The sequence below is a fragment of the Manihot esculenta genome, chromosome 1 (genome assembly GCF_001659605.2).
Source record: "Manihot esculenta cultivar AM560-2 chromosome 1, M.esculenta_v8, whole genome shotgun sequence".
Taxonomy (NCBI): Eukaryota; Viridiplantae; Streptophyta; class Magnoliopsida; order Malpighiales; family Euphorbiaceae; genus Manihot; species Manihot esculenta.
Genome location: NC_035161.2, coordinates 4,580,157 through 4,603,452, shown reverse-complemented (window position 1 = coordinate 4,603,452; position 23,296 = coordinate 4,580,157). Strand labels below are relative to the sequence as shown.

General features: G+C 35.5%; 2 protein-coding genes across 9 annotated transcripts; one reads left to right on the top strand and one right to left on the bottom strand.

The window, feature by feature from the left end:
* The first annotated feature begins 444 nt into the window (after nucleotides 1-444).
* LOC110623417 (type I inositol polyphosphate 5-phosphatase 12) lies at nucleotides 445-8,269 on the top strand. Its single transcript, XM_021768363.2, has 11 exons — nucleotides 445-1,538; nucleotides 3,045-3,297; nucleotides 3,481-4,294; nucleotides 4,612-4,736; nucleotides 4,865-4,949; nucleotides 5,835-5,994; nucleotides 6,097-6,173; nucleotides 6,304-6,571; nucleotides 6,904-7,027; nucleotides 7,109-7,469; nucleotides 7,723-8,269. Exons 1-11 carry the CDS (start codon nucleotides 686-688, stop codon nucleotides 8,074-8,076), a joined length of 3,474 nt encoding a protein of 1,157 aa, XP_021624055.1. The 5' UTR covers nucleotides 445-685; the 3' UTR covers nucleotides 8,077-8,269.
* Nucleotides 8,270-8,529: 260 nt separating this feature from the next.
* LOC110624668 (ankyrin repeat-containing protein At5g02620) lies at nucleotides 8,530-13,320 on the bottom strand. Of its 8 annotated transcripts, XM_043954014.1 has the most exons (6): nucleotides 13,086-13,320; nucleotides 12,895-12,984; nucleotides 12,672-12,762; nucleotides 12,026-12,594; nucleotides 10,689-11,098; nucleotides 8,530-9,898 (listed from the first exon to the last, which is right to left on the bottom strand). In XM_043954014.1, the coding sequence occupies exons 4-6, from the start codon at nucleotides 12,579-12,581 to the stop codon at nucleotides 9,041-9,043; spliced, it is 1,824 nt and encodes a 607-aa protein (XP_043809949.1). In that variant the 5' UTR covers nucleotides 12,582-12,594; nucleotides 12,672-12,762; nucleotides 12,895-12,984; nucleotides 13,086-13,320; the 3' UTR covers nucleotides 8,530-9,040. The 8 variants fall into 8 exon arrangements, with proteins under 8 accessions (XP_043809949.1, XP_021625604.1, XP_021625621.1 ...); XM_021769912.2 differs by having other exon boundaries at nucleotides 12,672-12,984; XM_021769929.2 differs by lacking the exon at nucleotides 12,672-12,762.
* Nucleotides 13,321-23,296: the final 9,976 nt, after the last annotated feature.

The following is a 23,296-nucleotide window of genomic DNA, read 5'->3' as shown; positions in this document are numbered from 1 at the left end:
ATTTTCATACATGCAATCGCTTTTATTATCTATGTAATTAATAAAGATGAAATAATTATAAACTTATTATTACTAAAATGATAATATAAAGAGCTAAAAAAAATTTATAATAGTAGTATCATCTATAAGAAAGAATTTAATTATATGTGATTAAATTAATTAATATATCTTAAATACTATATATGAGTTTTATTAAGTATGATCCTGAGTGATATGTAAACTCAAAGTTAGATATTGGATATATGAATTATCACATGCGTGAAGCGGAAATTTTTGATATCATGGACAAATTTAGGCATTTAAAAAAAAAATTGTGCACCCATTTGATTAATATTCAAAATATTGTTAAATAATTATAATTTATGAGACAAATAAATTGATCATAAAATATTATTCTATAAAAAGAATCTTTGGAAATGAAAGAGGAGCAAACGAAGAAAAAAAAGCCAAAGGCCGCCAATGTTCCTGGTAGTATGGAGAACTCCTCACCGTACACTACTCCGAACTCTTCGCTGCAAAATGCTTTCCTTTATTCTTCTCCTGCACTTGTGGATCTCTCCCCTGGACTCTTTCTTTCCTTTCCATTTTCCATCTCTCTTTCTCTCTTTCTTTCTTTCTTTCTTTCTTTCTCTCTTTCTTTCCATCAACTTTTCAAGATTCTTGACGCTCAGCAACAACAGCAATCATGGAGGACAGAGTTGAAGAAGACGAGGATCGTGAAGCTTTGGCCGGGCTAAGTTTCATCCCACCATCTAATCGGAGAATGCATTCCTACAGCCAACAGTTCCGTAGCAATTCTGGCCCGAAAAAACACCATCCCAGAAAACATAGTCTTGATCACATCCCACACGTTTCTTCTGAACGTTACGTGGACTCTTCCGATGACGATTACTACACCTACCCATCACCTTCCCCCTCTACATGCAATACTCTTGGTGGTAGTGGGAGTGGGACCGGGAGTGGTGGTGGTGGTGGTGGTGGAGGTGGTGATGAGATTCTCCAGCAAAGGCTAGATTTGAATCTCGTCGTAGAGGGTCCTCCAGATGAAATCCGGCAAACCCAATTGCCGGAATTTATTGCTAGTGGAGGGACAGGAATATTTAAGGCTCCAACTAGGGCAGCGGTCCATCCTGGACGTCCTACGTGTCTGGAACTCAGACCACATCCTCTTAGGGAAACACAGGGAGGTAAATTCTTGAGAAACATTGCTTGTACAGAGACGCAATTGTGGGCTGGTCAGGAGAGTGGAGTCAGGTTTTGGATCTTGGAGCATGCATATGACCCAGGGTCTGGGCTAGGGGGAAGAGTGAGAAGGGGTGATGAGGATGCAGCGCCATTTCATGAATCCGCAAACACATCGCCCGCCATGTGTTTGATGGTTGATAAAGGGATTAAGCTGGTTTGGAGTGGACACAAGGATGGAAAGATCAGGTCTTGGAAAATGGATCAAAAATTGGATGATAATGTCCCCTTCAAGGAAGGATTATCATGGCAAGCTCATAAAGGTCCCGTTCTTTCTATAATAACGAGTACTTACGGTAAGGTCTTCTTCTTTTGCTTAAAGTTATGATCTGAGTTTTGAAACATCTGGACAATGCATTTCTTAATAAAACATTTGTATTATATGATAAGGAAAATACTTTCCATTATTAAAATACATGGGATTTCATGTGGATGAATCCCATGTATTTACACTGTAGGTTCATATAGACGATAAATATATGTGAGATGGTGTGGTCTCCAAGTTTCATGGGTAGCAGGCAAAGTTAGCCTTTGATCGTTTTGATTATCTCTAATAAATCAATTTAATATTCTCAATATAGTCATATCTTGTCTCTCGATACTTTTTTATGCATGCAGAAACAAGGTCTAAATAGACATTTGGCAAAGGTTATAACTGTGAAAATTATTGCACAAGAAGTTATTTAAGTGAATGTGGCTATTATCCAATGTTTACAGTAACATTTTATGCAAATAATGTTTTTCTATGATTGCAATTGATTTTATGAGATTCAGAAAATAGGATTTATAGTTTGGAAAGATCACGTTCTTCCCCTTTATCCTTTTTCCTTTGTTGTCCTCGACATATAATCGCCACCTTACTACAGTGCCACGTGTCCTTGTCATGTAGACCCGTATGTACGGACATACCAATACACTCATCTCTATCAGATAGCCATTTAATTTCCCTCTGATGCGCACGTTGATAGGTTTGGAGGTAGTTGGGCCTGCCCTCCTGCCTCACTTCGCTGGATTAGACTCTCCTCTAGTAGATCCAAGCATAGGGTCAGTCCGGTCTGTATTAGTCAAATGACGATGTTGGGCCGGTCTGCTCAGTGGAACTATTGGGCTTTAGGCCTGTTTCTTTCTCCAGAGTCCGACCTCAGCCTGGGTGCCAGAAGCCCAGTCCAGTGGGGTCTATTGAGCTTTAGGCCTGTTTCTTTCTCCAAAGTCCGACCTCAGCTTGGGTGCCAGAAGCCCAGCGATCATTAGTAATATTTATAAATTTATAGTAACAACATTTTAGAAGAATTATAAGAAAGATGCCCTATTATGACTTTTACATAAATATTACTAAATGTCTATTTAGATCTTAGCACATATTTTTGAGTATGCATTATGCTTATATTTAAATAATTGTGTTGATTTTTATTGTAGCTTATAATGGTTGTAAAATTTATTTAAAGGTGTAAACAAATCTGTTAACTAGAATATTAAAGAAATAATAAGCAAGAGAGTAATTCAATTAGTCATTATGAGATCTGCCAAGAAGGAAAATTTTTGCAGGTTAGACAAGAAAAAAAAAAGGATAAGACTGAAACAAAAACTTCATAGTCAAAATCTAAAATGCTTCATATAAATAAACATTTAGAGAAGGATGAACTTGAGGGTTAAATTTTTAATTCACAAACTTAAATAGTTGAATTTTTCTATATCTACTAAAGAAGAATGGATCATGCATGCAAAAACTTTGATAAAATTAATACATCTTTCCTCTTAACAGTATTTATTTTTTGTTTTCTAATTATTATGCTTGGTTTCAGGTGATATATGGTCTGGTGGTGAAGGAGGTGTCATCAAGATTTGGCCATGGGAATCCATTGAAAAGTCTCTTTCTCTTTCACCTGAGGAAAAGCACATGGCTGCTTTATTGGTAGAGAGGTCAAATATTGATCTTAGGAGTCAAGTCACTGTAAATGGTGCCTGTAGTATATCATCTTCAGATGTGAAGTGCTTGTTATCAGATAAAGTTAGAGCTAAAGTTTGGTGTGCTCAGTCTCTATACTTCTCTCTATGGTATGCTTTCACTTATTGCATTACTTGCTGCATTGTTGACATCATTCACCTGTATTGACTTCCAATATGTTCTTTGCACCAGTATATTCTTCAAATAGCTATTACTGTTTTTATTCTTTGGCCCTGTGAGCAGAAAGAGAAACAAATAAAGGAAATGCTTAAATTTTCTTATATTTTCTGTAGGGATGCTCATACAAAGGAGCTTCTGAAAGTATTCAATATTGAAGGTCAAACTGAAAATCGAATTGACTTGCCATCAGCACAGCCACAGGAACAGCCAGTTGAAGATGAGATGAAGGTAAAATTTGTTTCCACATCAAAAAAGGACAAAACACAGGGCTTCTTGCAACGTTCACGAAATGCCATAATGGGGGCTGCAGATGCTGTTCGTCGGGTAGCCACTAGGGGAGCAGTGGTATTTGTAGAAGATACCAAACGAACAGAAGCATTGGTGCTAACTGGAGATGGAATGATATGGAGTGGATGTTCTAATGGCCTCCTTATACAGTGGGATGGAAATGGAAATCGTTTACAAGATTATAGTCACCATTCTACTGCTGTTCAATCTTTGTGCACTTTTGGAACAAGGATGTATGTGGGATATGCGAGCGGCATTGTTCAAGTATTAGATCTTGATGGAAATCTTCTTGCAGTATGGGTTGCTCATAGTAATCCTGTAATAAAGTTAGCAGTTGGGACTGATTATATTTTTAGCTTGGCTAATCATGGAGGTATACGCGGATGGAACCACACATCGCCTGGACCTCTTGACAACATAGTAAGATCAGAATTAGCACAAAAAGAAGTAGTATACACAAGACGAGACAGTTTCAGAATTTTAATGGGCACATGGAATGTTGGTCAAGGAAGAGCATCTCATGAGGCACTTATGTCATGGTTAGGTTCTGCAGTGTCAGATGTGGGCATTGTTGTTGTAGGGTTGCAAGAGGTAGAGATGGGTGCAGGTTTTCTTGCAATGTCTGCTGCCAAAGAAACTGTAAGGCTGAATCGTTAACTCTATGTTTCTCTTGCATACAATACTTGTCACTCTTTGAATTCTCCCTTCCCCCACTCTAAATCATTGTAAATGAAGTTTGCTGTTTTAATTATGTCGAGATAAACTACTTAACATTTCAATTATTTGTTTTCTAAGGATTATGATCATCAACAACAAATGATTTGCACAGTGATTTTCATCCTTTTCTTTTTTGTTCTTTCAAATGATTTGTGTGTTTATGCTTCCATGTTTACGTATTCTATAAAATTGGCATGATTTATGCATTATTGTATTTGCTGTTTATTTTTCTACAACAGGTAGGACTAGAAGGAAGCTCTATTGGGCAGTGGTGGCAGGACACTATAGGGAAGGCGTTAGAGGAAGGAACAACTTTTGAACGTATGGGTTCTAGGCAGCTTGCAGGCTTACTTATATCCCTTTGGTAAGTAATTATAAAGAAGAATGCATGTAAGGAACTTTTATGGCATGTAATAAAGCTGCCTTGTTTATATCCCTAGTATTCCTACATTTGTATGTTCTTTTGAACTTATATTGTAAGTTGTTAATTAGGGTAAGGAAGAATCTTAGAGCACATGTGGGGGATGTTGATGCTGGAGCAGTTCCATGTGGCTTTGGACGTGCTATTGGTAATAAGGTGATAGTTATTGGCTTCCTTGTGCTCATATGTTGTGTATAAAATTTAGAAATTAGTTCTCTTTTCTCGTGTGAAAAAAAAAAGAAGAAATGATAAAGTAGCCAGTTAGAAAATAGCATTTTCCAAAGAGATTAATATAATAGGTTTTGTATGTTAGTGGTAACTCTTGTATGCAACTTGTTAAATTTGGGTCTAGCCTAGCTCACTCCAATAGCTAGTTCAAGCGAGAGTAGTGCTTAAGATGTGAAGACGGGTACATTACCCTATCCTATCCCAAACCAATATAGCTCCAACATTATAACTGAGTTTAATTGCGTGATCTGATAAATTCTATTATATGTGAAATCATGAATGTGACAAAACTTGAATATATAGAACAAAGTAAATTTACCAAAATCCATTGAATTTCGGAGTTTTAGTTGTTAATATATATACGCGACTCACATTGTCTAGAGAGATCTTACATTGGCAGCATATGCATTAGTGTCAAAAAATTCTGCACTGTTACCATCTCTCAGGCTTCTGCTGAAGACCTCCTGAAATTGATGGACATTAGTTTGGCCTATAAAGTGGTTTGACGAATTACAAGTAAACCATGAAAAATGTCTGATCCTAAATTTTTTGTATAAGGTTTATCATACTTGGATTACTATGGTATATGAATTTTGTCGTATCAGATATTTGCAGGATCTGGTATGGTAAATGCAATAATGTTTTGCAATCTTTTAGTTAGTATACTTCCAATCAAATTCATAGCATAAGTCAGAATCCTGAAGAATTTGATGTAGAAAGTAAAACTAGTCATAAGGTTTGAAATGTGTGTATGCTTTAAAGTCTCACTCTTCTAAATTTACTCTTTTGCTGTGCTACTCTTTATACTTGCAGGGAGGTGTAGGTTTGAGGATCAGGGTTCTTGACAGAACAATATGCTTTGTGAACTGTCACTTGGCTGCACATTTGGAGGCAGTCAATCGTCGCAATGCTGATTTTGATCACATCTTTAGAAATATGGGCTTCAGCCGATCATCAAATCTTATATCAGCTGGTATGGTATGACTCCTATTTTTGTGTTGCTCTCTTGGCTTCTCCATATATTTATTCTGGCTGCTTTGTATTTTTTTCTTGCCGTTGGTGCTATCTATTGCAGTCTGTAACTCCGCAACCACTCAAACGCTTAAGGGTCCAAATATCCCAACAACCACTCAAACGCATAAGAGTACAAATGTATGTTTTATGTTCTCATCATTCTTATCTACGCCAATGATCTCTAGCAATCTCTGGCTCTTTATAGCTTACAATTATTATTATCTTTGTTGGCATGATCGATAACTTGCAAGCCTTGGTGTTTTCACAGGCTGTGAATACCAACTCTGAAAACACGAAGTCTGATTTATGCGAAGCAGATATGGTTGTGTTTCTTGGTGACTTTAATTACCGACTTTTTGGTATAACTTACGATGAAGCAAGGGATTTTGTTTCGCAAAGAAGCTTTGATTGGCTTAGAGAAAAGGATCAGCTGAGAGCAGAAATGAAAGCAGGAAAAGTTTTCCAAGGAATGCGTGAGGCTCTCATCAGATTCCCTCCTACATACAAGTTTGAAAGAAACATACCGGGTTTAGGAGGTAAAACTTGTTTTGTAGGTCTACACCCACTACTACATTTTAGATTTTAGGCCACAGTATCTTAGCAGCAGTTGTAAATTAACAATTTAACTACCGTTTTATGCTTAACGGCAGAGACAGATGCACAAATGCAACATATTTTAAACCGTTACTATTGGCCTATGACTATAGTTAAAGTATATAAGACAATAATTTATCGTCGCTGTCTTAAACCTATTTTTATAGTAGTGACTTATCTGGAAAATCTCTTGAAGTGGATCAGTCTTATATAATTTCTTTAAACAAATCAGTTTCTCATTCAGTTAAACTTTCACGATGCACATTCTTCACAGGATATGATTCTGGGGAGAAAAAACGCATTCCTGCCTGGTGCGATCGGATAATATATCGTGACAATCGAGTAGCTCCGGTATCTGATTGCAGTTTAGAGTGTCCTATAGTCTCATCGGTTATACAGTAAGTTTTTTTTGTTTTTTTTTTTTTATGCCTTCTTCATCCTTTATTAATATTCTAACATTTCGTCTCCATGTGTACAAGGTATGAGGCATGCATGGATGTCACAGAGAGTGATCACAAACCCGTCCGATGTAAATTTAATGTCCAAATTGCCCATGCTGACAGATCAGTAAGGAGACAAGAGTTTGGGAACATTATTAGATATAATGAGAAAATCAGGTCTTTGATTGAAGAATCACGTAATGTTCCAGAAACTGTTGTAAGCACCAACAATATCGTCTTGCAAAACCAGGACACATGCATTCTACGTATTACTAACAAGTGCATGAAGGAAAAAGCTGTATTCAACATTATTTGTGAAGGCCAATGCACTATCAAGGATGATGGAGAAGAACCAGAGTATCGCTCAAGAGGCTCCTATGGCTTTCCCCGATGGCTTGAGGTAGTTTTCCGTGTTTTTGAATTGGATTCTACTTTGCCAGTGATGCATCTATAGCTCTCGGCCAAACACGTATTTGCGTATCTATGCTTTAGTATGTATTTTTCTTATCAGATACTTCAATTTTAATCGTAACCAAATAAATATTTAAACTTTTAAAAAACATTACTTAAGTGTTTGTACAGTCATGTAAGTATGCATTTGGCCATATCTCTGAAGGTCTATTCATGGCTGATATTGTTCATTCAATGCACAGGTCACACCAGCTGCTGGCTTAATTAAGCCTGATCAGTATGCAGAGGTCTCAGTACATCATGAAGAGTTTCATACCTTGGAAGATTTGGTTGATGGCATCCCACAGAACTGGTGGTGTGAAGACACACGTGATAAGGAAGTGATTTTATGTCTGATTGTTCAAGGATGTAGCTCAACAGAAATGAAAAGTCACAAAATCCATGTCCGTCACTGCTTCTCAGCCAAGGCGGTTCGCCTAGAGTCGAAAACAAACTCTAGAAAAAACCAGGGAGGAGCAGTTAACCGTTCAGAACAAAAGCAATCAAGTAGTTCTTCTGATAAAGGTGACGATTTTCGAAATTCACGTAAATCTTGAAGTTAAAACTGAAGTCCTGATAGTTATTAGATGCATCTTGATGTAAATATTCATGGGGCATAAATGATCTCCTTTTCATTCATTTCTGGAGAGGTTCAAAATTTTTTTGTTCACATGTATTTTCATCAGGAGCAAATTTTTTAAGCTCCATTTTCACCCAAGCTTTGTAGTTACAGTGAATTTATGATTCTTAATCTTGGTTTTTTGCTAAGACTGCAGTGTTTTCAATTTCTTTTTTCCCTGAGCAATAGAAGAATCAGTGGGTGGTAGCCATCACTGAACAACAAAGATAGAGACTTAGTACTGGCCACGGTCTAGGTTGGACCATGAACTGGACTGATCAATTAGTTCTAGTTCTTGATCAATTAGTCTTTTTTTTCTTTTTCTTTTGTATTACCCAAGTTAGTATTAGTTCAGTCTAAATTGGAGAACAAATATTCCAACAAAATCAAATGCACAAGGAAGCTGGAAAGAAATTAATACCATGTCATGTAGGTAAGCTTTTCTACATTAACTACAAATATAATTTCACTGTTATATTTTCCCATGCATACAAAATACAATCCAACCGGACCCAAGAAAGGGCATCAGTCATCAACTCCTTCTGCCCAAATTTGAGCCTTTATCAAATCTGTAACTATTTGTAAATCAGATTCAAACAGTAACAAGAGCTCACCCTAGTGTGGATGCTTCACAAAAAAAAAACCAGCATCTTGTCGAAAGCACCTTCTTGCAGAAGTAAACCAAAAGGGATGACCATATGCACAGGCGTCTTTCAATCGCTGAATCTGAATCTCTATTCGTCTCTTCGAATTATTCCAGTGCCGCAACACCTGAATGCAACTTGCAAGAGAATTTCATTACCATTTAAGATCATTAGAATCATGTAGCTATTTTCATAATATAGACTAGAATAATAATGCAGCTGCTCATAGGTGATTCATTTCTCTCCATTATGATGTCCTTACAGTGCATACATCCTCTTATATTCACTGTCCAAGACCTCATGGTCTGATACCATAGACATAGAGTAAGAACCGGATCGACTCTCCCTCCTTATACTCCTCAATCTTGACTCCTCCATTCTATGCAAAATCACACAATAGCACATGGAGCCAATTGTAGTAAGCATGATCGAACCACCAATTACCGTTGCACAAATAGCCAGCCACCTTGACTTCTGACCCACCACCACGTAAGAGAGAGAAATAAAGGCAACTGAAATAAAGAGGCAAGCCAGCCACATGAGCTTGTTAATGACAAAAACGAGCTGTTTCTTTGCCTTCTGTTCAATCACAACAACTGAGGTTTGAACTACGACAACAGCTAGCGAAATGAATAATGCCAGGCTATCAAACACACAGAAGACTAAGAAAGCTGGATTTTTTGCTATATGAGCTTGCCCCAGAGACGTTCCTTCAGTTTTATCCTCAACATATTGCCCAGGCACAGTGAAAATGGCTGCAAAAGCGACTGTGGCTATGAGCACAGCAACAACAGTTGCAGAATTGATAGCATTGTTGAGGCCACTAATATGGAGTTTCTTCAACTTCTTTGCGATCTTCTGCACTTTGAAACCCGTTTGACGGGTCTGCTGAAGCTGGGACTGAACTTCATGTTTTATGTCGCTGACCGTCTGCTTAAGTTGCTTTGCCGGATTTGGTGGTTTTCCAAGATCTTTAGAATTGAAAGCCCCTAGTTCCTTCAACATGGACACAACCTGTGAAATGCCAAGTTTTTCTGCAATGTCAAGTGGGGTTTCTCCAGCCTTGTTAGTTGCATTGACATTGATACCTTCAACTGATAACAAGCAACGTACATTCTGCAAGTAAATGAAGCCAAATCTCAATAAAAGTTTTAAAGCCAAAAGGAATAGAATATCTTATTACAGATGAATCCATGAAAAGGCTATATTCTCAAAATATTTTGAAATTATCGATTCATTCCATGAAAGATTTGCTCTTGTTAAATCTGACCCAAAATAGCCAACCTACACCTGTTTTCTGCATTATTTTCTGACTCCACTTTCAGATTATTTTCTTTCCCCAGTTGATAAGAATGGGTTCTAGTGAATGAGGGGATCTGTCAAGTTAAGAATAAAGGAAACCGCTTAACAGCCCCATCCACATAAATTGGAAACCTCTACTGAAAAACTCCTCGATATTTGAAACATCTTATCTAAAAGAGTATGCTACAAGTACTTGTGTTAGAATTCACATAGAAATAAAAGAAGAAATCTCTATGTACAATGCTTGTTACTTTTGTCAGCCTGGGAAGGAGAAACATGGATAAATGATAGCCATTTTTACTAGCATCATGTTTTAGAGTTTCTCAAATCGTTGTCACTGAAATAGGAGATGGAGAATGGTGGTGCTTTTCATTTAAGGCATATGAACATTAACTTTCAACATATGGTTGAAGGCATAACAAGTAATAAATTTACTTGATTTCAGTCTTAAATTGCAACCATCATTAGAGGTCAGATACAACAATAGAGATTTTTTAATGGGATATGAGACAGAAAAACAAAATGTTTCTCTGGAGGAAATATTAGCAGTCAATATATGTCACAGGCTAGGTAATGAGAAGGAAAGATGAAGAAAAGTATGCACCTGTATACGGCCCTTCTTTGTTGCAATATGCAATGCTGTGTTTCCTTTATTATCTTCCAAGCTCATAACAGAGATGTCAGCTTTTAACAATTCAAGCACAATTTCCTTATTTTGCCCTTTCACAGCCATGTGCAGTGCAGTTTGTCCTTTCTTATCAGTTCTAAGGCCAGTGCTTGGATCCTTGCTTAATATGGATCTGACGACTTCCAAGTGTCCCATCCTTGCAGCAGTATGAAGGGCACTTTTACCATTATTCCGAGCAATTTTAACTAGATTTGAATCTGTTTCCAGAAGGAGATTAACTACATCAATGTGTCCTTGAGCAGCAGCTGTGTGTAAGGCAGTTGTACAGGATAAATCTGTGGTCATGGCCAAGTTGGGGAAACCATGCAAAAGTTCCTTCAATACCTCTGCAAAATTTAGAAGGGGAAAAATCAGAAGCAACAACCAAACAAAATAGAAAAGAAGAAAATGTTCAATATTGCAGATACAAAAGGGACCAAATCTGTCTGTCGCTTGCTTACATATCATATAACTCATTACAGCATGTCTTAACTCTTAAGCTTGTACAAGAAGATGGTTGCAATAGGTTGACAGTCCACATAAGCGTGTAGTGACATCATATGAAGCTGAATATGGTCCTAGCTAGGCAAATTGAAAGAAAGAATCATATAGAAGAGTATAACAGGTTAGGAGTACAGTTGTATCGGTTGAATGTGTCAAAGGGATAATGTTAGGGATTTCCCGAAAATTGCTTCAGCTTTTCATCCATGAAAAGAGATAGCTTTAAAACAGTGCAGTTATCATATAAGTAATTTGCACTGCAGTGATCTTAAATATAAAACAATTTATCCTCATGCATATGGTGGTCATATGGACTATGGACAAAGAAACTCATATGATGTGCTGAAGATAATTGTTATGGATTTGATCCATAACAATACTAGATGAGAGACAAGAATCCTCGAACATAGCCATATAATTAACATTAGGATGTCAGGCATTCATCACTATAAACCTAGAATGCATGAACGTATTGGCTAAAGATATCTACGCATTTTAACATCAGATTTAAGCTAGGGAAAAGAGTAATTCCCATTTCTTAGTAAGAAATATCTTCAATATAATCATTTGCATTCTAGTAGAAAAAATAATAGTTAAAAAAAATCACAAATAGTGGCAACATGTCTTGCACAACTCTTGAATGAGATTGAACTGTTACTGTAATTGCTATCTTGAAGACAGAGGTATGGCCATATTAGACATTTTGTCAAGGAACATTAAAGGAAAATTTTGGTTACATAGTAAGTGTGTTGCAAAATCAGATCAGCTCTTACCAAGATGACCCTGCTTAGCTGCAACATGGAATGGATCAAATCCATTCCTAGCTGCTATTGATGCAGTCTGCAAGTCCATGTATCCCAACATCTCTGCAACTACTCCTGCATGACCATTCTCTGCAGCTGCATAGAGGGGAGTTTCTCCTTCTTGATTCTGAATTGCCAACAAATCCTTTGCATGATTACCATCACAATTCTGAAGGATCTCCCTAATTCGACTCAAATTCCCTGCTCGAGCTGCCAAATGGATCTGTGAGTCACCTCGCTTTCCAGGCGACTCCTTGCTCTTCTTCCTCTCACCACCTCCAATAAAACTAAGTTGTCTCTCCATCACGGAGCGAAACGTCTTCTGGTTTTCTACAAATCCACGAAAACTCTTCTGTTTCTCTAGTGCTCCCCGAAAGCTGGGATGTTTTTCCATTACTCCTCGGGAAGTGGATTGATTTTCTGTTCCACCTCGAAAACTTGGAAGTTTTTCCATCACCTTCTGTTTAAAACTTTGCTGTTTCTCCATTGTTCGTCCCTTGAAACTGCTCTGCTTCTCCATGATCATACAGAATACCTCCCTGAATTATCAATCAATTTCAGAAAGTAATGAATTGCTCATAAATGAAATCCCGATTCTTTGAATTAACAAACCCACAAAATTATTTCTGCCAATCCATGATCATACACAAAAAGCCACTAGAAAATCAGCACCTCGCAGCAAGAGTAAGAGAGAACTTCCTTTACACCTGAAATATTGATCCTTGGATTTCAAAGGCATCAAAGTATCCGTTTCAACATGATCTAGCATGAATTTCACAGGCATCAAGCACATCTGACAAATAACACTTCCTACTTAAAATCCCAATTCTCAAACTTACAAGAAACAATCGCCGGCAATCTCAAAAGAAACCTGGATTTTCAATTGTCTCTCGCAGCGAAAATGAACAACCACAGCAGATTCCCAAACTCTATCACAAACAGCCGACAATTAATAAAAACAAAAAAACAAAAAACTCGGAAGCTGCATACAATCTATGAACTTCTAGCCAGAAAAATGACAGTCTAATACCTGATACTGAGCTCAAAAGCATGGATTTTGATATGAGAAACAAATTCCCAAATTCATACTTTCCTCTAAATTTTAAAACCCAGAAGACGGTTTTCAGAGAAGCTCAATCAAATCCCAACATCCCCTTTAGCAACCAGAAGCTGATAATGCAGTGGCAAAAATCAGCAACCACTTGTGTTTTGTTTTGATTTTTTTGTTTTTTCTTTTGTATCCGAAGCAAAGGAAATTATAACATTTCTTAAAAAAAAAAAAATCACTATTTTCTTGCTTGAGCTCACAAAAAATGGAATCTTTTACATTATTTGTTTCATTTTCTTGAAACTCAAAAAGAAAATAAAATAAAAAGGGTCCCACTCACCATATATATGTAGGGACAGCTGCTTTTTTTCCATTTTTATAATAAATAAAAATAGCATCTTAATTAATTAAAATCAGCAATTTACAGGACACTTCCATTCATGGCTGCTAATCTTGCCAATTATTATTATTATTAAATAAAAAAATTCAAACATATTTATATTTATTATAAATAAATTCCTATTATATAATATCATGTGTAGTATTTCAATGATTTTTTATATTTAATATATTAAATTATTTGCATATATTTTATGTATAAAAATTTTACTTTATATTAATAGTATTAAATAAAATAGAATATTATATATTTTAATTTTTAAAATTTTATTTTTTACATTTTACATTTTTATTATTTTATCATATATAAAAATAAAAATAAAAAATAAATAATAGAATTAACAAAAAATAATATTATTAAAATAAAAATATATATTTTAAAAATTACTTTATTAATTAAATAAAATTTTAAAAATTATATTATAATTTATTTTTAACTTTTAAAAATTAATTTATTACTATAGTTCTAATAATAATAAATTAAAAAGAATTGGATAGGAATACGTTAAATTTGGTCTATATAACGAGCACATTATTCTTTTCACTAATCAACATAGACTTAATATTTTTTCATGTCCAGAATTTTAATGGTGCGCGATATATTTATAGGAAGACCAACATTGAAGATTTAATACTATATTAAATTTGAATCACACTTAATTTATTCAAAAATTAATTAAAGGAGGAGAAGTGCACGAGAGGGCGTATTACCCTAGCTCAAGAAGAGGAGTGCGTCCATCTAAGAAGACACATTATCCTTTCTTCACAACCGGATTGAACAGTAGGTCTGATTAAATTTAATATGAACATCAGAGTTTCTTCTCCAATATTAGATCTCTTATAAATATGCAATGCACCACTACTAAAATTTTAGAGGTGAGAGAATATTAAATTTTATATCGATTGTGAAAATGGTAATATACCCTTTATACGAGTCATAAACACTCCTTTCCACAAACCGTTTCAATTTATATTTTTGAGTGTATTAAATTTAATTTAAATTATTATAAATATTTTAAAATTTTCATTTAATAGATTTAATTATTATCGTATTCACTATTATTATCATTATTATTATTAGAAGAGAGTCCAATCCAAGATAAATCCTAGTCCCACTTCTCGAACCCCTTGAGCATCGCAATAAAACAGAGGCGAAATCCACATGCTAGGAAGCGTCGGAGAGGCTAGAAAACGAATAACGAAAGCAAAACTTTTAAAGCAAGCACCACCTCTTCTTGAATCCAATTCAGAATCCTCGATTCACTAAAGAAATCCATCAACCAAAGAAAGAAATGATCACCTTGAATCTTTGTAGCATATCTCAGAAACAATCCAAAAATAAAGCACAAATTGAAAATGAGTACAAAGACCGGTACCAAGGCAATCGCAATCTCGTTTAGTTATGGCGGATTTCTATCGAGAATTTCTATTGAATATCGATAGTAAAAATTAAATTTAATTTAAATTTATGATAAAATTTTTATTTTAATATATTAAATTATTAATTTTTATTTAATAATACTAAAATTTTTTAAAAGTAATAAAATAAAGTTAATAACATTATAAATAGTTATTGTTTTCTAAATATAATAAATTATAAATAAAAGTTTATGATTTCAAAAAATATCTCTTATAAAACTGAAAAATTAACATATTTAATTGCGTAGTAAATTAAGAGGAACATATTTGTAAATTATATATATATATATTAATAAAATTAATTAAAAATACAATAATTAGTGAATTTTGAAAAATATTGGACGGAGAAAATAGTGAGTTGGCCGCCATTATTGTCAAAGATCACAACATACAAAACCACTTTGTAATGGTGGGGGCAACCAACTGAACAGTGTCTTTTTGTGGAGCATATGAAAATATATGTACAATATTTTTGAAAAAAAAAATGTTTTTTATAATATAAAAATTAATGAAATTTAAAAAAATCCCTATAAATTTCTATACAGAACTTAATATAATATTTTAAATATTAATTTTATAAAAAATATATTATTTAATATATGTGACTAAATAATATTTAACCAACTATTGATATTTAATTCTATTACATAACCAATTATTCACTATCTATTAGAAAACCTTTTTCAAAAGGATATGATTGTAATAGATAATATCAAATGTTAAAGTTATAAACTTATAAATTAAGAAGTATAAAAACCATGCTTATTTGCTTCTTTATCAATTTTTGGTAATATCATTAATAATAATTATGTTTAAAAAATTTACTTCAATTCATATTACTATAAATCCTTCATTTTTTAAGAAAAAAATTGTTTTCTTTAATTTTTTTAAAAAGAAAATAAATAAATATTAATTTTGAATTATAAAGTTTAAAAAATAAAAAAAAATACCTACCGGTTTCGCCACTACTTAAACTTGACTCATGAAAATTTATATAGACTCGAGTCAAACTTAATTCAAGTTCTAATATTAAAAAGCGAACTTGGTTTTTGAGAGTACAACTTATTTAACAAGACTGTTTACGAATCTATTCAATAAATCAATTATCGAGTCTGTTTATGAATTTGAAAATGAATTTGTGTCATGCGTCTTACCAAACTTAATACCTTAAGAGTTTAAATTCAGTTTATTTATTAAAAGAGTTTAAATTCAGTTGGTTTAGTAATTAAGTTTTATAAGCTTTTATTTATTTTATGAAATATATTTTTTAAAAAATAATTTTGATTTTTATGTATGTTTAAATATTGAGAAAAATTAATTAATATAAAATATTTTACTGGTCAAAAAGTAAAATAATACAATTTTAAGAGAAAAGATGACTTTTTTTTTTAAAGAATAAATTATTTTTAAAATTTTGTGAAGTTTATTAACACCTAAACTTTTTATACATAAATTTTATTAATAATAATTTATTTTTTTAAATTTAATATTATTATAATCAAATAATTTGACATAAGTTTTCTTTAAAAAAAAAAATTCCACATACAACCTAAAAGTGAAATTATTTTTGAATGAGATGTGATTTAATTTTTCTTTTCTTATATTTTTTGCAAGTTTTAGAATTTAAATAGTTATGATTTATAAAATTCATGAGTTACATAAATTTATTTTTATAAATATTAAGTATCTGGTACTATTCGTATAAAAATCATAAGTGTCATCAAACTTTTTTAAAGTTTAAAACTAATGAATATATATTAGCCTAAAAATTAAGAATTGACTTGTATATTTAAATTATTTTGTCATACTCAATAAATTTTTATTTTATTGTTGCACTTGCATTATTATTATTATTATTATTATTATTATTATTATTATTATTATTATTATTAACCGATACTAACTGGAGCCATTAGGAGAAAAAGGCTTAAAATTCTAAATGAACCTCCCTCCGACCCACTCCAACTATGGGGGTCCTTCCAAAAGTCCATTTCTAACTAAGATCTTAAAAAGTGGGAATCTTTATCCTACCATAATTTAATTATATAATCAGAATCATACTAAGATAAAACTACTAATAGAGGCAACCTTTAGATATGTAGACTATCTCATTATCTCTTCTTTTCTCTAAAATACTTCTCAGATCTCTTGACTGACTTAAGTATTGAAGCTTTTCCTCGCCAAACCATCCGGTGTTTTTTTTTTTTTAACTTTGCAAATCTATACCCAAAGGAAGAATTAAAGCAATATCATTACCGTCGTTTGTGGGTATGAAAATTTTTATCATAGGAATATAAATTTCGTGATTGTTTGCCTCAGTTCAATTCTTTAGGTATTTCTTGATTTTCTAACCCTTGTTCATAATAATGGATAACAACGGTACCACCAAAGTAGTCAATAATGGAAATCTTGCAAGTATGGATGTATATTCTGGAGGTGAGTCTTTGACATAGGAACAATTTTGGAGAAATTGAAGATGCTGACAGAATTACTGAAAAAACAAGAGGGGGATGTTATCCCCCAAGGATCCCATAGCCTCTATATTAGAGAAAATAAGGATGATGTATGGGAGAGGACAGTGAAAAATTGTGAAACCATTGGAACGAAATCTAAAAACTAAGAAGGCAGGTATCTAGATGCGAGATTGATGGATGTTATAAGAAGATTTCAAAAGGAGCAGTTAGAGGACAACTTCAGGATTAGGGATGCTTCTCCCCCTCTCTGCTGAGATATTAGCCAAATCTTTTCCAGACAAATTTAAGTTCCTATCTTTAGACAAGTATGATGAAAAGACTAACCCACGTAGCCACCTGGCAAACTTCCGCATGACCATGCTTCTTCAGAACATCAATGACATGGTCCTCTGCAAGGTTATTCCTTCTACTCTCACTAGATTGGCTCAAATGTGGTATCAACACCTTCCAGTTAATTCTACTCATGACTTCAAGGAACTAGCTTATGTCATTAAACAACAATTTATCACATATATTCCTCCTAAAAGGTTATCTTCTGACCTTCAAAAGGTAAGACAGGCAAAGGAGAAATCCCTCAGAAGCTACATAGACAGATTCAATACGGAGGCCATTTAGGTAGACAACCTAAATCATGAAATAGCTTGCGAATCAATAAAAAAAGGGTGTCATAACACAAGGTTTGTGGAATGTTTAATCAAGAATCCAACTAGAGATTACCACCAGCTGATAGAAAGTGTCCAAAAGTACATACGATTAGATGATGAAAAGCAAGCCTAAAAAGCAAAGAAGAGAGAGGAGAACAAGTTCGTGGATAGAAAGGGGACATATGGAGATAGGGGAGCGGGGGTACCAAGCGATAGGGGAAGAAAGAGGTTTCAAAGCTACACCCCCTTGGCTAAAAGTAGGTCTCACGTCCTCATGTGGATTCAGAAGAATGGTGAACATATCAAGTACCCCTGGAGAATGAACCCTAACACTTCAAATGGAAGAGACAAAAGCAAATTTTGTTGATTCCATGACGATTACAACCACACCATGTATGAATGCAGAAATCTAAAGGAGGAAATCGAAAAGTTTGTGAAGAAGAGAGCTTTAAACAAGTTCACCCGCCAAAGGAAAGAGGGAAGGGCAGACTATGAAAGAAGGAGGACTAAGATAACTCCTAAAGAAAAAGACAGGAATGAAGAAGATAATCATGAGACCTTAGGAACAATTAACTTGATTGCAGGTGGACCTAAATCACAAAGAGATGAATGGAAGAGGGGAAGACAAGCTTACCAAGAAGCAAACATTATGGCAGTAGAAGCGTTATCTCAAAATCCAATTAACTTCGAGTCAAAAGCAGGCAACAAAGTTTCATCTCTCCACTCTTAACCCTTTGGTAATCTCAGCAAGGGTGAATAAGTTCATAGTAAAGCGAATTTTAATTGACAAAGGAAGTTCCGTGAACCTGGTAACATTGAAAATATTTAACAAAGTAGGCTTGGACAAGAAAAAGGATCTATCACGGGTCCTCTAACCCTTAGTGGGATTGGGAGACAAGTCAATACCAGTAATGGGTTTCACGAACCTAACCATACTCTTGGGAGATGAGCAGTTCAAAAGAGAGATCTATGCTGAGTTTGTGGTAGTTGACATCTCTTTATCGTACAATGCCACTGTGGGATAACCTATTCTGAACAACCATGGAATGATTAGTAATATGTCGTATCTGTGCCAAACTCTCTACTATTGGAGGCATAGCAGTTGTAAGAGGGAGCTAGACATCGACTCAAGAATGTTACAAAAAGTCCATAAAAGTGATCTGCCAGACTTCTCTATCCATAGATCTTTTGGAGAAACTTGAGTAGACTCTTTCCCAGAACCAATGGATGAAGTCACTATTGTGGAGTTAAGAGGGTAAGTTGGTCAGGTTAAGCTCAGGAAGGGGAAAACTATTTCAAGGCCTTAGAAGTTCTCAAAAGCCACATATCCACCTTTGCCTGGAAGCTAGAAGACGTAACAGGAATAGACCCTACAATCATCACTCACAAACTCGACATAGACCCATATATCAAACCAATAAAGCAAAAGAAGCAAAACTTTGCACTCGAAAGGCAAAGAGTAATCGCTAAAGAAATACAAAAGTTGAAAGAAGCTGACCTAATTCAAGAGGTCCAATACCCAACCTGGGTAGACATCTCCAAAGAATCACTACCCCCACCCTTCCATTAACAAATTAGTCGATGCAACTGCTGGACATGCCATTTGTTCCCTAGTTGATGCAATCTTAGGATATTATTAGATCATGCTGGATGAACCCGATGCTGAAAAAATAGTCTTTATAATGGACAAAGGAGTCTTATGTTATAAAGTTATACCCTTCGGTCTCAAGAATGCTGGTACCAGCGTTTGATGAATGGACTATTCAAAGAACACATAGGGAAGACAGTGGAAGTATACATTGATGACATGATCATCAAAATTAGGAAGGTACAAGATCATGAAGAGGATATCATAACAGCTCTTAACATCTTAGACCGAGCTAGAATGAAGCTCAATCATGATAAGTGCACATTTGGAGTCAAAGCTGATAAGTTCCTTGGTTTCATGGTGTCAGAAAAAGGCATTGAAGCCAACCTGAAGAAAATCAAAGCTATCCTGGACATGCAACCACTGAAGACAATTAAGGAGGTGAAAAGGCTGAATGGGAGAATAACAGCGCTGGGTAGATTCATGTCTTGTTTTGCAAGAAGATGCCTCCCTTTCTACCGAGCCTTGAAAGCCAGAAAGCAATTCCAATAGGGAGAAGACTGCCAAAAGGCCTTTGAGGAACTGAAAGTCTTTCTTTCCACACCACCACTTCTTGATATACCTAGGGAAGAGGAAATATTGTATCTACACCTTTTAGTAATAGCGAAAACCCTAAGCTCAGTTTTGGCATGAGAACAGAAGAAGAAACAAATTTCCATATACTATACCAGCCAAGTATTAAAAGGAACCGAAAACAATTATCTAGCATTGGAAAAATTGGCTTATGCCGTGTTAATAGCATCTAGGAAATTGCAACCTTACTTTGAAGCCCATACAATTGAATTAAGAATCAATTATCTTCTCAGGAAACTGCTCCATAGGCCTAATTTAGCTGGATGCTTAACAAAATGGGCAGTTTAGTTAAGCGCATATAATATCAGATATACGTCAAGGCTAGCATTGAAGGCGCATGCATTGGCAGACTTCGTAGCCGAACTCACACCCACAGTACCCATAGAAGCCGAAAAGAAGGAAGAATGAAAGGTATAGTTCGATAGCACTTCAGGTTTCACCGGTTCAATGATAGGCATAATTCTGCTTGGTCCACACTTGATAAAGCTAAGGTATGCAGCAAAACTAAAATTTACCGTTACAAACAATGTTGTTGAGTACGAGGCTTTGCTAATGGTACTAAGAATCACAAACCAGCTGGGAGCAACCAAGGCCAAAATATTCTGTGACTCACAATTGATGGTAAATCGGTGCCAAGGCAGTTTTCAAGTCAAGGATCCTAACCTTGCAAAGTATGAAGTCAGGGTGAAGCGTTTCTTTCTAAGTTCGAGCTACAGAAGAAAACAATTTCCTTAGTCCAGGTGCTAAGAATGAGAACCCGAAAGCAAATACTTTAGCAAAGTTAGCAGCAGCAGGAGAGCAACATCTAACTTAGGGTTTCCCTTTTGAAGAAATCGGTTGTCCAACTTTTGAGCATGAAGAATCTTTTCCAATCAAAGTAAGAGATACCTGGATGACTCCGACCTTTTATTACCTCACACTTGAAACCCTCCCAGAAGATAAATTAGTTTCAGGTTCTCAGCGCCTAAATTTCTAAGGCAGAGCTTGCCAACTAAGATGACACAATCTGATTCTCGCTGGACCAATTAGAGGAAAAGTGAGATGGAGCCTCCATAAGCATAGCAATATACCGAAATAGAATGGTACAACTCTTCAATTTGAAGGTTAAAGGGAGAGCTTTCATAGTAGGCGATTTGGTCCTTCGCAGAGATGATTTGAAAAAGGATAATACCAGCTCAGAGAAACTCATGTGCAAGTGGGAGGGACCATTCCAAGTAACCAAATTAATAAGGCTAGGAGCTTACAAGTTAGCAGACTTGAACAGAAAAGCTATTCCGAGGTCATGGAATATTGTCAATCTCAGGAAGTTCTATCAATAGTCAGTTTCTTTCTGTTAAGTTTTTTTTACTGTTTTCGATCAAATTTTGATTCAAGCCTGTACATACTTCCTTACTAAAAAAAAGAACAAGTGTTCAGGCACAAGATATCTAGCTTTTTATTTCATCACTTAGGTGATGTAATAGCGGCCTTAGGCGACATAATAGCATTCTCTCAGGTGTAACGACCCGGAAACCGGACCGCTACCGGCGCTAGGATTCAGGTCGGCTTAAGGCCGCCAGAACCCGTAGCAAGCCAAACATACATCCTGTGAACCTGTTTAATCCCATACATGATCAACAACATACATAAAAATTAAAACTTTTCTTTCCAAGCCTAACCTGCACATATATAACATATCATAAACCCCTCATTGGAGTCCTCATCAAATACTCCAAAGGGTAACATAACGTATGATAGGCTTAGATAACATAAACATCATAAAAACATTTTTGGATCATATACACAAGGGATTAAAACAAACTCCAGTCAAGCACATTCTAAACTTTCATTACATTACATAACAAACTTTTACATTACAAATAAACCATGTCCACCACTAGGCTATTACATAAACTTCTCTTACTCTGCTGACTTCTCTATCTACTCTGCACCTGCAAGACTGGGGTTAGGGGAGAGGGGTGAGCTATAAAGCCCAGTGAGCAGAAATTAAAAACATTTGCTTTAGTTCCTCCATTTTTAGGTATATTATTATTCATTTTATTATTATTATTATTATTATTATTATTTAACTTTTTCTTTCTTTTTTTTTTATTCATGTTTTCATGAAATGCAACACATCACAGCTAATCACATAAAGGATGGTATTGTCACCATTAGTCCTCAACATCTCCAAATGCCAGGGGCGTAGAATGGGCCTCGCTGGTCATTCTCTTACATAACATAACATAACATAACATCCTAAAGTGCCAGGGGCGTAGAATGGGCCTCGCTGGTCTTTCTCTTACATAGTGCCAGGGGCGTAGAATGGGCCTCGTTGGTCGTCCATAACATATCATCATAACATAACATCAGAGGACTATGGATCACCCAACAACCATCCACATCAACATCAAATTATGCAATGCAACATATTCGTGAATTCTAATGCAAACATCCTGGAATATTTCATGGCATTAATGATGCATGAGTATGCTTTCAGATTCATTCATTTGTTCATTTATTCAATTACTTTACTTAGAAACTTAGGGAGTTATCCCACTCACCTGGTGACTGAAGCTTTAACAACGGACTCTGAACGACTATCTCACAACCGGGGGTCTCGGTTCCTCGGGTCCGAACCTACACAGGTGGACTCAAATGAGGCACCAAACAACAAGAACATAACTCTAAACATACCCTCAAAAACCTCCTAAAAACACCTCAAAACATCCCTAGAAAACATGCAAGAAAAGGCTGGGAAGGGCACTTTCGGCGGCACCTTCGGCGGCCGAAAGTCCTTCCAGAGCCGAAAGTCAGGCAGGTTCGGCTGCACCTTCGGCGGCCGAAACTCCCAGACAGAGACGAAACTCATGCATGTTCGGCGGCACCTTCGGCGGCCGAAAGTCTCGGACAGAGCCGAAACTCTAACCTTCGGGGGCAAGCTTCGGCAGCCTAAAGCTGCCTCTCAAGCCATGTTCGGCGGCCGAAACTCCCTTTGGCTGCCGAACCTGGTTTCTGCCAAAGGGCAGAAACTTGGCTCCTCTTGCCTCCAAGTTT